Raw genomic sequence first — 16,248 nt, 5'->3', positions numbered from 1 at the left:
TCTCCTCCCCCTCCTCCCTTCCCCTTTGTTCTCCCTCCCTTTCCTTCTTGTCCTTTCTCCTCCTTTATCTTCTCCCTGCCTCCCCACCTTCCTCTTCCTCCTTTTCCTCCTCCTCCTCCCTTCCTGCATGTATGTAAGCATACTACATGTTTGTAATGCCTCCAGGAAGGTAGGCAGAAGAGGGCATTGGATCTCCTGGATCTGGAGGACAGGCAGTTGTTAGATGCCATGTGGGTGCTGGGAACTGAACCAGGTCCTCTGCAAAAGCAGCCAGTGCTCTTAACTGCTGAGTCATCCATCCAGACCCCCACAGATTTTTAAAAAAATACTGTTTTGCTATGTAGCCTGAGTTGGCCTCTTGCCTCTGCCTTGTGAATGCCAGGATTGCCCTTGTGCGACACTAAACCCAGCTTACTGGGTCTTTTTAACATCATACTCCAAGTTTATTAGACCATGCAATAAAACAAGAAAAGGAGGCCAAGTGTGGTGGCACATGCCTTTAATCCCAGCACTCAAGAGGCAGAGGCAGGTGGATCTCTGTGTTTGAGGCCAGTCTGGTCTACATAGCCAGTTACAGGCCAGCCAAGGCTACATAGTGAGACTTTTTCTCAGAAAAGCAAAAAACAAAACAAAATAAAAAACAAGAAAAGGAATATTGATTTAGAAGAGGGATATAAGACATTATTGATAAGTAATATGAAAATTCATGAGGGGTAACAAAAAAGACCCTAAAAATAGTTTAAGTGATTAGAGTTAGGTTAAAAATGAGCTCAAGGGACTGGAGAGATGGCTCTGTGGTTAAGAGCACTGGCTGCTCCTGCAGAAGACCGAGGTTCAGTTCCCAGAACCCACATGGCAGCTGACAACCATCCACAACTCCAGTTCTAGGGGATTCAATGCCCTCTTCTGACCTCCACAAGCATTGTATGACACAGGTGCACTTACACATATGCAGACAATATATTCATACACATAAAATAATTTTAAAAACCTTAAAAAAATTGGTCATAGGCCTAAAAGTAAACAAAAAACCCATAAAAGTTCTAGAAGATAAACAAGGAAAAAAATCTAGATGGCCCTGGGTTGGCAATAACTTAAAAATAAAATAAAAATAATAAAATATATTATGTGTATGAGAGTGTTACACCTGCATGTATGTAAGTGCACCCATATCATGCAATGCTTGCAAAGGTCAGAAGAGGGCATCAGATCCCCTGGAACTGGAATTATGTACAGTTGTTAGCTGCCATGTGGGTCCTGGGAACCAAACCCAGGTCCTCTGTAAGAACAACCAGTGCTCTTAACCACTGAGCCATCTCTCCAGCCCCAGCAATAACTTTTAAAAATACAACAGCAAAGCTATAATTCATAATAGCAAAAATTGATAAACTACACTTAATTAAAATTTTTCCATTTTGCAAGAGACATTTGCAAAGAGAATGAAAAGCTGTAGATTGGAGAAAATACTTGCAAAAGATGCCACTATATAAGATTTGTATTAAAATATATAAAAAGCTCTAAAATTTTTAACTTATTTATTTTTATGTTATGTGTATGAGTGTTTTGCCTGCATGTATGTAAGTGCACCATGTATATGAAATGTCGTTAGCTCTGTGGGTGCTAGGAACTAAACCCAGGTCCTCTGGAAGAACAGTCCTTAACTACTGAGTCATCTCTCCAGCCCCCCAAATGACTTTTTTTTTTTTTTTTTTGGTCTTTTTGAGGCAGGGTCTCCCTGTAGCCCCAGCTGGCTTGGAACTCACTATGTAGACCAGGCTGGCCTTGAACTCACAGAGATCTGCCTGCCTCTGCTTTCTGAGTGCTGGGATTAAAGGTGTGCACCACCATGCCCGGCTCGAATGACTCTTAAAAACTCATTAACAAGAAAATAGAGAACTAAAAACTGGGCCAAAAACTTTAATAGACATTTCACCATAGAAAGCATAAAGATGAGCTGGGCTGGTGGCACATGCTTTAATCCCAGCATTTCAGAGGCAGAGGCAGGTGGATCTCTGTGAGTTTGAGGCCATTCTTGTCTACATAGCAAGCTCCAGGCCAGCCAGGACCACAGTGAGACCCTGTCTCAAAAAAATAAATAAATAAAATAAAAATGCCAGATAAGTACATGAAAAATGCTTTACATTGTATCTTATCATGGAAATCAAATTGAAAATATTAATGTCTGGGACCAGAGAAATGGGTCAGTGTAAGAACAGGTACTGCTCTTACAAAAGAGAATAGTTTGGTTCCCAGTGCCCACATCAGGTGACTGACAACTGACTATGACTCCAGTGGATCTGATACCCTCATCTTACCTCTGCAGTTTCCTGCACTCATACCCGCACATACCCCCCCATATATACACACAATTAAAAACAAAATAAATCTTTAAAAAAATCAGAGACATGCCTAGCATGCTTGAGGCCTACATTCCAAGCAGTACACACACACACACACACACACACACACACACACACACACACCAATGATAAACTACTATACATCTATTAGAGTGGCTAAAATGTAGAAGACAGTAATTCTGGTAGGCAGTGGAGCAACAGGGGCCCACATTTACTGCTGGTGGGAACGCAATGGTGTAACCATTTTGGAAGATAATTTCTTACAAAGCGGAATGTATTAAGCCGGGTGTTAGGCACACACCTGCAACCCAGCACTTGGGAGGTAGAGGCAGGAGGATCAGAAGTTCAAGGTCTGACGTACATGACAGAATGCATGAACTCCTATAAGCAGGCTATGGGGGGTTGCAAATAGGGGAGAGTTCTAAAATATGATTGAGATCTATTATATAAAATTAATAAAAATTCAATTAGAATATACGCTGAAAAAAATACACCCATTACAAAAAAAAGAAGTTCAAGGTTATCCTCAACTGCATAGTGAGTTGGAGGCTAGCCTGAACTTTAAGGGACCCTGTCTCAAAATAATCACAACAACAGCAACAACAACCAAACCAAACACAAACCAACCTGAACATACTCTTACCAAAAGATACAGCAATAATGGTTGTTGGTGTTCATTCAAAGTTGAAAACTGTGTCCATTAAAAACTTGCACACCAATGTTTATAGTGGCTTTGTTCATTATTACCCAAGCCTGGAAGTAACCAAGATGCCCTTCAGTAGGCGACTAGATCAATAAATGGTGATACATCCAGATAACAGAATATTAGTGTTAAAGGGAAGTAATTTAGGCCAAGTGCAGTGATACACGCTTTTAAGTTCGGTGCACAGGAGGGAGAAGTAAGATGATGGGGAGGCTGAGCTCAGCCTGGGCTACACAGTGAGACCCTGGCGACGGGGATGAGGGATTTATCATATTAGAAACACATGAAGAAAACTTAAATGCATATTAGTGAGCAAAAGAACTCAGTCTGAAGGTCCTACACATAAAGGATTCCAACAACACAGTAATCGAGTGGAAACAAAACCACAGAGCCAATGTAGGGCTTGGGAGGCAGCGATGAAGGATGAGTGGGTAGAGCAACGGGGATTTTCAGGTAGTGAAACTACCCTGTGTGATACTACACTGGTGGATACATTATTCAATATTGTTTTTTTCCAAATCCACAGAATGTACAAACCCCTAGAAGGAACCTGAATGTCAACTTTGGACTTGGGTCAATGTAAGTTCATCAGCTGCACTGCATGGACCACTCTGCAGGTAATGTTGCTAATGGAGAAAGCTCTTCGTGCTTGGAGGCAGGGTGTGTGTGAGAGATTTCTGCGCTTTTCACTCAGTTTTGTTGTGAACCTAAAAAAGAAAGGGTAATAAAAGTAGAGGGAGATTGTGGGGAAAAGTAAATTACATAGTTATTTTATCATCTAACTCAAAAGCAAATCGAGTTGAACACTTACTATAAAAGCTATTTAATTTAAAAATAGGGCTGAGGAGATGGCTCAGTGGGTAAAGTACTTGCTATACAAGTGCAAGGACTTAAATTCAGGTCCCCAGAACCCCTTAAAGCCAGATGGAGTAGGCACGCTTGTAACCCCAGCATGCCTATGGCTACCAAAAGATGGGAGATGGGGCCAGAAGGATCCCTGGAGTTTTCCAGTCCAGCTAGCATGGAATTTGCAACAATGCACAACTGAAGACCATGTCTCAGACAAGGTGGGAGAGGACTGGCAGTCAAGATTGTCCTCTGACCTCCATATGAGTGCCTGTGTAGTACACACACACACACACACACACACACACACACGCACACACGGGAGAGAGAGAGAGAGAGAGAGAGAGAGATCGAGCTGAGAAGATAGATTGCTTAGTCAGTAAAGTACTTGTGCAAATGTGAGAACTTGTGTTCGAGCCCAAGAACTCATGTGTGGGTTGTGATGGCACCATTTATAATCGCCAGTACAAAGAAGGTGGAGACTGTTGGTATTCTGAGGTTTGAAAACTGGCCAGCCTAGCCTACTTGATGAGCTTCAGGCCAGTGAAAGACCCATCTCAAAAACAAGATTAAGATGTGATAACAGATAACCTCTGGATCCATACACACACACACACACACACACACACACACACACACACACGAACTCTCTCTCTCACATGCACACACTCCAACAAAGGACAGTCAGGCATGGTGGTATACTGCTGTAATCCTAGCATTTGGGAGTTGGTGCCAGAAGGATTAGGAATTCGGGGTTATCCTTGGCTGCATAGCAACTTTCAGCCCAGCCCAGGTTACACGAGACTCTGTCTCAAACAAACAAACAAACAAACAAACAAAAAGTCTGGGGATGCAGCTCACTTGGTAGAGTGCTTGCCTAACATGCACAAGACCCTGTATTCCATCCCCAGCACCTCATAACTTGGTGTGGTGGTGCATACATGTAATCCCAGCACTTGGGAGGTAGAGGCAGAAGGATCAGTTCAGTCATCCTCAGCTACAGAGTGAGTTTGTGGCCAGCCAGAGGAGAGGCAGCCTGGGTTACAAGAGGCCCTATCTAAAATAATAATAATAATAATAATAATAATAATAATAATAAACCCTAAATCAATCAACCAAACCTAAACAACCCTCTCTTCCATACACATAAGGCAAGTAAATTAATTCTTTTTTAAAATTATTTTTATTTTATGTGTATGGGTGTTATGCCTGCATGTAGATAAGTGCACCCGTGTCGTGCAATGCCCTCAGAGGTCAGAAGAGGCTGTTGGATCCCCTGGAACTGGAGTTATGGATGGTTGTTAACACCATGTGGGTGTTGGGATTTGAACCTGGGTCTTCTGCAAGAACAACCAGTGTTCTTAGCTGCTGAGCCATCTCTCCAGCCCCATAAATTAATTCTTGTATTAAAAATAGATGTAGCCTTGTATGTGGGCATATATCTTTTAATCCCAGCACTGAGGAGTTAGAGGTAGGTGGATCTCTGTGAAGTCCAGGCCAGCCTGATCTCCATAGTAAGTTTCAGGCTAGCTGAGACTAACAGGGAGTTCCTGTCTCAAAAAGACCAAAAGGGGGGCGGGATGTAAGGCAAGTTACAAAAGAAAACCGATATCCAATGTTATCTTGCCTCTAGGAGATATGCAATAAATGAAACTATTCAAGTGGTCTACAAGGTGAGGGGAGTTCTTAAGATTTATTATGCCTTTGTAGATACAAAACAGGCAGGTGTTAAAATACAGGTAGCAGTATATGTCTGAGAACTTGCAAGATAATGACGAAGCTTTGGGAAAAGTACAGACAAAAGTAATTGTTTCCCAGTGTCAGGGCAGATAAGAGGCTCTTTATGACCAGGGGAGGGGTGTGCGCTCAGCTACAGTCCTTGGCACTGCAGGAAGAACTGTGTGGTGAATTTGATTTATATGCTGTGCCAGTGTCCACGGGACAAACACTTGTGTACTAACGATAAAATGTGAGTTTTACCACAGGATCCCAGGTGTTCTGTGCAGGTGTGCACATTGGGGAGGAGAAAGGAGGCAGACAAACTGATTATATTAGGGAGCCTGGGACAATTGAATTGCCCCAAGGTCAGATTTTCCCCAAAGAATAAGCAAGTAAAGTTTTATATATATTTCCCCCAATGATGGTAGATTCTCCCTTTAAAAATACAAATCCTGGGGAGCTGGAGAGATGGCTCAGTGGTTAGGAGCACTGACTGCTCTTGCAGAGGACCCAGGTTCGATTCCCAGCACCCATATAGTGTTAACAACCATCTATAGCTCCAGTTCTAGGGGATCTGATGCCTTCTTCTGACCTCCTTGGGCATTGCACGACACAGGTGCACTTACACGCATGCAGGCAATACACTGATACACATGGAATAAAAATAATAAATTAAAAACTAAAAAAAATACAAATCCTGTTATAAAGCAGTGATTTTTCTCTTTTGAAACAAGGTCTCATGTAGCCCAGGCTTGCCTCCAACTTGTGATGATCCTCCTCAGTCTTCTAAGTGCTGGGATTACAGTTGTGAGCCACCACATTTGGGTCTGAAGCAGTGATTTTCAAAAACATAGTATGGAATTTCATACATGAAGTAAGTGCCTATGATCCTAGTTCCTAAGAGGCTGAGGCAGGAGGATTGCCCTGAATTTGAGGGCAGCTTAGGCTGGCAAGACCTTGTCTCCAAAAATCAAAATAAGGGATGGAGCTCAGATAGTAGAGTGCTTATCTAGCATGTAGGAGGTCCTTGATTTGATCCTCAGCACGGCAGAAAACCAGGCATTCAACTTCTTTCTTGACTACATATTGAGTTTGAGGCCAGCCTGAGCTACATGGGACCCTGTCTCAAAAAACCAGAACCAGGTGCTGGAAGGATAGTTAAGCTTGTACTGTTTTTATAGAGGACTTGAGTATGGTATCCAGCACCCACATCAGGTGGCTCAGAACTGCCTATAACTCCAACTGCAAGGGATATGGCACTTTCTTCTGGACTCTGCATGCACCTGCACTCATGTACACACACACATATGCACATAATTAAAAATAAATAAGTATTTAAGAGGAAAAGAAATTCTAAAACATAACAAAACAAAAATCCCCCCAAATAACACATAAGTATTTTTTTTGGTCTTTTTGAGACAGGGTCTCCCTGTAACCCCCAGCTGGCCTGGAACTCACTATGTAGACCAGGGTGGCCTTGAACTCACAGAGTTCCCAAGTGCTGGGACTAAAGGTATGCACCACCACGCCTGGTGTGAAATACATTCTTTAGGTGCAAACAATACTAACAAATCAATATCAGACAAACCATCAAAAACATGTTTACAAAAGTATCTTTACATAAAAAGTGATCAAAATTACATCAGTTTGGAGAAGAATTAGCAGTCACCATGGATGATAATAAACTCCAGGTGGGTCAACTTATGATAAAACATCACTGTGGATATTTTCTGCGTTGGTTTCTTTTCCCTAGTATACACCTCTATTGTAATTTCCTGGTGTGAAATATCTCCTCTTTGATTTGGAAAATGAGCTCTTAACGGCTTCTACATGAAAGCTGAGGTGACTCACCCTTCCTCTCCCTGCCCAGCACAGCCAGTGGATAGGTACTAGACCTGAGCCCAGATCACCCGCTGTCTAAGAACTGTGATCCTTAGGTTGAGCTATGGACAGGAGGGAGTGGAAGTTGGTCAGGCTGTCTTCCAGATTCTGGGTTCTTTAAGACTGCTGGCGCTTTTCCTTTTTTTTTTTTCTGAACGTTTTTTGGAAGGTCTAGTTCATGATCCAGCTAGACTCATTCCCTTGAGGATTCTGGTGGGGTGCTGAGTAGCAACCACAGAGAATGCGTAGAAGAGTACAGTGCTCATCTTGTGGCTAGGCAACCAAAGAAAAAGTGGAAGAGACCAAGAGCCCATAACCCCCTTCAAGGGCACCCCCCAGTGACCTTGGCCCAGTCTCCTAATGCTTCCACAACCTCCAATTTGAAGCACCCTGAGGCCAAGCTTTCACACATGGTTTTGGGGAAGACAATTCAATTTTAGATGCTGTAATCAAGTCAGAAAGTCGCAGTTTGTGATTTTCCCAAAATACAAAGTAAGTTTGGTTCCTTTCTTTGATTTCATGCTGGAAACAAAGCAAATATGCAGTATAATCTAATATTGGTACAATAAATAAAACTATCTTGATTAAAGAGATGTAAGCTTTTTTTGTTAAAAAATTTGGGGGCTGGAGAGATGGCTCAGCAGTTAAGAGCACTGACTGCTCTTGCAGAGGACCTGAGTTCGATTCCCAGAACCCACATGGCAGCTGACAACTGTCTGTAACTCCAGTTCCAGGGGATCCAATGCCTTCTTCTGACCTCCATGGACACTGCATGACATGGGTGCACTTGCATACATGTGGGAAATACACTCATACACATAAAATTAATGAAAAAAATTGTACTTATTTTTACTTCCTGTATATGAGTGTTTTGCCTGTATGTATGTAAGTGCACCTGTGTCATGCAGTGCCCATGGAGGCCAGAGGAGGGCATTAGATTACCTGGAACTGGAATTAACAGATGGTTGTGGGTGCTGGGAACTGAACCCAGGTCCTCTGCAAGAGCAGCCAATGCTCTTAACTGCTGAGCCATCTCTCCAGCCTGTTTCCCCATTCTTGAGTATTCCTTTGGATACAAGCAGTAGTTTGCTTGCATTAGCCAGAGTGAGATTCTTACCACATCCAGAGGAAGGCTATGTCTCCAAAGATATGAAGAAGAGTGTGCCTGAGATGATGGGATGCTGCAGGTCATCTTGGAATATCTTGTCTACTGTCAGGTACTCTGGAGAGGGGCTGAGAGTTTCTTCTACTTACCTGTCTCCATGGGAGGAAGACCCTTTCCTGTGTCTTTGATATTTCATTGGCCACATGACTTGATTGTGCTAGATAGCTTTAGTCATCAACTTGACACACTTGGGTAAATGGAGCCTCTGTTGAGGAATTGATTCCATTAGACTGGCTTGTGGTTATGTTTGTGGGGTATTTTCTTGATTGTTGAGTGATGTGAGAGGACCCAGCCCTCTGTGGGCAGTGCCACCCCTGGGCAGGTTGTTCTGTATTGTATAAGAAAGCAGGCTGAGCATGAGCCAGGGGGTCAAGTCAGTAAGAAGCATTCCTCCATGGCCTATGCTCCAGCTCCTGCCTCCAGGTTCCTGCCCTGAGTTCCTACCTTGGGCTCCCTGATGAATTGTGACTTGGGAGATGTGAGCCAAATAAACCCTTGGTATTGGTGAGAATATTTTGTCACAGCAATCGAGAAACAAACTAGAACAATTGTCCAATAGAATGCAGGTGGATCCAACGGGTACTAGATCTGAACAGAAGCTTTAAATATAATTTAAGTATGATTAACAACAACAAAAACATTGAGGAGAGAGGGATAGGGTCTCATGTATTCCAAGCTGGCATTAAATTCACTATGTAGTCAAAGATGATCTTGAACTTAAGATCCTCCTGCCTTGTGATGGTTTGAATGAGAATGCCGCCCCCCCGCCGGCTCCAAGTGTTTGGACGTTTTGTCCCCAGTCAGTGGTACTGTTTTGGGAGGTTTTAGGAGGTGTAGTTTTGCTGGAGGAAGAATGCCACTGGGGGGAGAGCTTTGGGAGTTCTTAAGCTTTGCCAGATTTCCAGTTGCTCTCTGCTTCTTGTGCCTGCTTGAAGACGTGATCACTCACCTTTCTGCTCTGGTCACCTCCTGTCACCATACCTCTCTGCTATTTTGGACTCTAATCCCTCTGGAACTGTAAGCCAAATAAACTCTTCCTTCTATAAGTTGCCTTGGTCATGGTGTTTTATCACAGCAACAGAAAAGTAACTAATGCATGCCTCTACCTCCCAAGTGCTAGGAGTGTAGGTGTGTATCACCATGCCCATCTTATACGATGCTGGGGATCGAACCCAGGGCTTCACGTGTTCTAGCCAAGCACTCTACCAACTGAGCTACATGCTAAGCCCTGATTAGCCAATTTTGTTTCCAAAGTGCATGAATACATACGTGTGTGTGCACACTAAAAAAAATTTTTTTGAGACAGGGTCTCATGTTGTAGTCCAGGCTAACTCCAAACTCACTATATAGCTGAGAAAGACTTTGTTTTTATTTACTTTGTTATGTTCTTTGTGTGTGTGTGTGTGTGTGTGTGTATTTTGAGGACAACTTTGAAACCATGCCTAGCCTAGAGTATATTTGGTACTTTATCCTTTCTGCTTCCTCCCACTAGCGCTATCCAATCCATGGTGATCTATCTTTCCAGCCACTTCTTTTCTTTTCTTTTTTTTTTTTTTTTTAGACAGGGTCTCCCTATACCCCCATTGGCCTGAAACTTGCTATGTAGACCAGGCTGGCCTTGAACTCACAGTGATCCGCCTGCCTCTGCCTCCCAAGTGCTGGGAATAAAGGTGAGCGTCACCATGTCTGGTCTTCAGTACATTTCTAACTCCTCTCCTGGCTTTTAATTGTTGTGCTGGCTAGCCTTGGTTGTCAACTTGACACACCTGTGTGGGCGCGCGGGGATCTCGGAGCGCCAGCTGCTGGCATGGCACCGGTCTCGCACCGCTGGAGCGGGTCCCTGGCTCTCCGCGGCTACCAGATGCTGGCGCCTCTGGGGGTCGCTGTCAGCTGCCAGGCGAGTTCCGTTCCAAGCTGCCAGGCACTCCCTCTGTGTACGCGATCCGTCAGCCACCGGATCACAAGGGGGAGGTGCAGGAAGGGCAAAAGCAAGATCTTCGTAAGTGAATGTTTACGAAGGGACAGCCCCCTCCGGGGAGATTGTATCACAGGCTGGTTCCGTGCGCAGTGAGACTCAGGATTCAGTGATACAGCTTCAGACAAGTGATACAGCTCTGATTTATTAGGGGGAAAACCAGAAGATTTATAGTGTGGAGGCAGTAGCAAAAGTTTCAGCTGATAGGTGCTCCTGGGATGCCCCATTTACATGTGGTGGTGGGCTTCTATCAGGCTGTCAGACAATGCCTGATTAAAACCTGGCAGTTTTTGTGCCAGAGGACATGTATCTGTGACCGGCACTTCAAAAGGTGAGTCAGGAAGAGAGTAGGAAGGCACCCCGCTGAGAAGAGGAGTCTCTCCATTTGCACCGAGCCAGCTTGCGGCTATCCGGACATGGAAAGACTACAACCCAAAGCAGCAGGGGTCCCCAACACACCTGGGTAGAGGGAACCTCAGCTGGGGATTTTCCTCCATTGGACTGGCCTGTGGCCATGTCTGTGAGCCATTTTCTTGATTGTTGAGTGATGTGGGAGGGCTCAGCCCACTGTGGGTGGTGCCATCCCTGGGCAGGTGGTGCTGGATTGTACAAGAAAGCAGGCTGAGCACAAGCCAAAGGAGCAAGCTAGTGAACAGCGTTCCTCCATGGTCTGTGCTTCAGCTCCTGCCTCCAGGTTCCTGCCCCCAGTTCCTTCCCTGGAGTTCCTCAGTGATGAACTGTGATCAGATCATGTAAGCCAAATAAACCCTTTCCTCCCCAAGTTGGTTTGGTCAGTGTTTTTTTTTTTTGTTTTTTTTTTTAATGATTCTTTTTTTGCTTTAAAAATTTATTTTTTAAAAAATTTTATGTGTATGCGTGTATTGCCTGCTTGTAGGTAAGTGCAACTGTGTCGTGCAATCTCCTCGGAGGTCAGAAGGGGCTGTTGGATCCCCTGTGACTGGAGTTACAGACAGTTGTTAGCTGCCATGTGGGTACTGGGATTTGAACCCGGGTCTTCTGCAAGAACAACCAGTGTTCTTAACTGCTGAGCCATCTCCCCAGCCCCTGGTCAGTTTTTTTTTTATCACAGCAACAGAGAAGCAATCTAAGACAGTTATGTACCTAGGAAAGCCATCCTTCATTCTACTGTCAGAGATGCCAAACCCAATGTCACAAAGGCACAGATGAAATGTCTTAAGTGGTACCTTATCTCACATGGCGCTTGACAACCATCACGACTTGACTCCTGTGTATATATCATCAGCCTCATCTCCACACCTTCCCAGCTCCCTGTCTATGCTCAGTAGGTCTCAACTGCTTGAAGCATCCTTCTAGGGTTCATATACTCTCCAGTGTTTCTTTGGCCCCTGCAGATACCTCTGGCACTTTGAACACTGAACCGGAACATTTGTTCTGCATCTTTCTCTTTCAAGAGATTGCCATTTGTTGAGGGCAGAGACTGTCATATATATATATATATATATATGTAAATATATGATATATAATTATATATGTGATGTATATATAATTTATTAATCTTATTTTATGTGTGTATGAGTGTATTACCTGCATGTATGTAACTGTACCCATGTCGTGCAATGCCTGTGGAGGCTAAAAGAGGGCATCAGATCCCCTGGAAGTGGAGTAGCAGACAGTTGTGAGCTGCCCATGTGGGTGTTGGAAATAGAACCTGGGTCCTCTGCAAGAGCAGCCAGTGATCTTAACCATTGAGCCAAAAGCTAAGGATGTCATCAGATAGGACCCTAGCCCTGTAGCAGAGATTTTCTGTAACTGCTTGTCTACTCAATGCTTTCATCAATATATTTGAAAAGTGCCTGACTTATGACTTTGTCTTGTCACTGTAAATACTTCATTAAGGGACTAGAGAGATGGCTCAGTGTTTAAATGCACTGGCTGCTCTTACAGAAGATCCAGGTTCTGTTCCCAGCACCCTCATGGCGGCTAACAACTGTCCATAAACTCCAGTTCCAGGGGATCTGACCCTCTTCTGACCCTGCAGACATTGTATGACACAAGTGCACGAACATACATGCAGGCAAAACATACACATAAATAAAAATAAATAATAAGCAAAAACTTCATCAAACCATTATGTTGGAATATGGAATTTGGGTGCCATAAATTTGTCTTCCCAGTCATGGTTACTCATATTTGGCTCCACAATAGACTATGTCTTATCCCCTTTGAGGTGAGAGTTATATTTTTTCATCAACACCTCTGGCCACTATTCTTATAAGGCAGATCACTCTTTGGGTCTCCTGGGTACAAATATGGTAACATGTAACAGACTTCTACTTTCTATCACTTACTGTTTTCCCATTTGTGACAACTCCCCAAAGAAATAATCCAAAGAGGACAATGCACACAGATATCCTGGCAACTGTAGTTATAACAATGAAAAACTGGAAACAGTCCAAATGCCTAACAGGGAAGTGACTGAGCAAACAATCGGATTATTATATAGCTATTAAGAATGACAGAGGTGAGAACTGTGTCAACACAGAGAAGTATGTGTCTGCAGGAATGTTAACTGGAAAAAAAGAATACAGACTAGCATTTCAATACTAGCGGTTAAAAATGTGTATGTATATTAACAAAGATCAGAGGCCAGTTTGGAAAAATGAAAATGATTGGAGTTCAGTGTTCTCTGGGTCTTTTAGCATCTGTGAGGTTCCACCCATTTTGAGGATGATAGTTGAGAGCCCATGCAGTAGAGCTATATGAAAAGTATACTGCAAAAGCCGATAGAGTGCAGCATGCTTGGAATCCCAGCACTTGGAGAGTGGAAGTAGAAAGAGCAGGAGTTCAAAGTCATCCTCAGCTACACAGTGAGTTCGAGGTCAGCCTGGGTTGCATGAGAACCTATCTCAACACAAAATAAAACAAACAGAACAAGTCTTCGGAATAAATATTCTGTTACCTACCAGGTTGAATATTCCAAAGAGATACTTAGTGTTAAATTCTCATTGTTATTAAAATAGTGACATTTCTGCTCTCTCCCTCTCCCCTCCTCTCTCTCCTTCTTTCCTTCCCTCCTACCCTTCCTCCCTCTTCCTTTTTCTCTCCAGGCTCTAACTGTAGCCTAGGCGGGTTTCAAATTTGGGATCCTTCTGTCTTTGCTTCCTGAGTGTTGGAACTACAGATGTGTTCCATCATGTATACGGTTGTGTGTTCATGTGTGCACATATTTATGTGTGTATGCAAGTGTATGCATGTGCAGGTTGGTGTGCATGTGTGTGTGTATGTGGAGGTCAGTGGGCAACCTCAGGTGTTGTTCCTCAAGCACTGTCCAGCTTTTTGTTTCGAGGCAGGACTTCTGGCTCTCCTGGAACTTGTTGTGAGCCCCAGGGATCTGCTGGTCTCTGCCTCTGTAGTACTGGGATTATAGGTATGCACTACCACACCCAACTTTTTCTTGCATAGGTTTCAGGAAATAAAACTCAGATCCTTGTGCTTGTAAGGCAAGTACTTTACTCACTGGGCTATTTCCCCAGTTGCCTGTTTGTTAGTTTTTTATTTTTATTTTTGATAGGGTTTCACTGTGTAACACTAGTTGGCCTCAAACTCAGAGACTGCTTCTGCCTCTGAAATGCTGGGATTAAAGGTACACAGCACCACACCTGGGTATTCAAAACAAAACCTTTTTTGGTTTTTGAAACAGGGTCTTATGTAGCCCATGCTAGCTTCAAATTCACTATGTAACTGAGGCTAGCCTTGAACTCTTGGTCTTCCTACCTCCACTCTCTAAGTGCTTGTATAACAGACATTTAAAAGTCAATATATTTATAGGACACTGATATTTTGATACATGTATACAGCAGGTAGTCAGATAAAGGTTACTATCCATCACTTCAGGCAAAATTTTTTTCTGTGTGTGGGGACTGTGTGTATATCTATGGGGGGGCATATGCGCTTGTATGCATGTGGTGTATATATACATGTATGTGTGTGTGTGTGTGTATGTGTGTGTGTGTGTGTGTCTGTATATGCCAGTGGTAGAGGCCAGAGGAGGACTTTTGTGTGTCCTGCTCTGTCCCTTGCCACCTTAGTCCCTTAAAAGGGTCTCTGAGCCTGGAGCTAGGCTGGTGGCCAGTAAGATCCAGTGATCCTTCTCCCCCCAACACTGGGGTTACAGGCATATGCAGCTATGCCTGGCTTTGTATGTGTGTGCTAGGGATTTGAACTCAGGTCCTAGAGCTTGGGAGCAAGCATTCTTACCCACTAAACCATGTCTCCAGCCCCCAAACCAGAATACTTTTCTGTAATGAAATTGAACACACCACTGTGAGAGCTCAGCTCTACACTGCAGACACTGTATTCCCACGCAGTTCACAGAACACTGGGGCCAACTACCTCAGGCAAATAAACACTCTTTTCTTTTTAATATTTTGTTTATATTATTATTATTTATTTTATGTGTATGAGTGTTCTGCCTGCATGTATCTTAAGTGCACCTGTGTCATGCAATGCCTGAGAAGGCCAGAAGAGGGAGTTGAATCCCCTGGATCTGGAGTCAGAGATGATTTTTAGCCAGCATGTGGGTGCTGGGAACCAAACCCAAGTCCTCTGGAAGAGGCCATCTCTCCAGCCCCCATTTCTTTGAAAATATTTTGCTTTTTAAAAAAATTTTTTTTATGAGTGTATTGTCTGCATGCATTAAGTAATACCTGTGTTGTACAATTCACATGGAAGCCAGAAGAGGGCGTCGGATCCCCTGGAACTGGAGTTACAAATGATTGTTAGCTGTGGGTGCTGGGATTTGAACCCGGGTCCTATGCAAGAGCAATGAGGAGTGCTCTTAACCGCTGAGCCATCTTTCCAGCCCCCTAAATCAATATTTTTTAAATAAATCCTGTGGCTGAAGCTGGGTGTGATGGCTCACACCTAAATCACAGCACTTGAGAGACTGAAGCAGGAGGACTGAGTGTTTAAGGTCATTTGGAGGCTACCTAGTGAGTTCAAGGACAGCCTGGGCTACACAGTGAGACCTTGTCTAAAAAACCCACAAAACTTAACCTAGCCTGGCATGGTGGTGCACACCTTTAGTCCCAACACTTTACAGGCAGAAGCAGGTGGATCTCTTTGAGTTCAAGGCCAGCATGGTCTACATAGTGAGTTCCAGGCCAGCAGAAGCTACAGGCAGACCCTGTCTCAAAAACAAATAAAACATATTTCTAATCAGAAAGTACTGCTCAGATGTAAGATTTCAAATCTTGGCCTGTAACACTGTAGTGCCCACCTGTAGCTAAGGGAGACAACCCACTATTGTTATAAAATGATGGATAATTTGTTTTCTCCCCCTATCTAGAAGAAGCCTTTGGGAGGGAACCAACACTGATTCTAGGCAATCTAACAGCTATCAAAGTGTCTGAAAACAAATCCTGAGTCCATCACTCTCAAGTCCAGCCTTGGAAGACAAAAGAAAAATGAGGAGGAACCTAAGAGAGGGATGTTTTTGGAAGCTCTCGTCAAGAAATTCCAATGGATTCTGATATGAACATTTGAAATTTGCCCTGTTCTGACCTTTTTTCTGGTTCCCTGTCTAGAACTTGTATTGCTAACTACTCTTGCTTTTACT

General features: G+C 43.5%; 1 protein-coding gene across 1 annotated transcript in view; it reads left to right on the top strand.

Annotated features, from left to right (window-relative positions):
* The window catches only part of Apold1 (apolipoprotein L domain containing 1), a 77,123-nt gene that overhangs the window by 51,191 nt on the left and 9,684 nt on the right, over window positions 1-16,248 (top strand). Inside the window, exon 3 of the mRNA XM_029565690.1 lies at window positions 3,590-3,680. Coding sequence (XP_029421550.1) covers window positions 3,618-3,680 — 63 coding nt within the window. The 5' untranslated portion in view covers window positions 3,590-3,617. The remainder of the gene's footprint in view (window positions 1-3,589; window positions 3,681-16,248) is intronic.

This window comes from Nannospalax galili, unplaced genomic scaffold (genome assembly GCF_000622305.1).
Source record: "Nannospalax galili isolate Female #2095 unplaced genomic scaffold, S.galili_v1.0 scaffold210, whole genome shotgun sequence".
In the NCBI taxonomy this organism is placed as follows: Eukaryota; Metazoa; Chordata; class Mammalia; order Rodentia; family Spalacidae; genus Nannospalax; species Nannospalax galili.
This window is presented reverse-complemented; position numbering and strand designations above follow the sequence as displayed.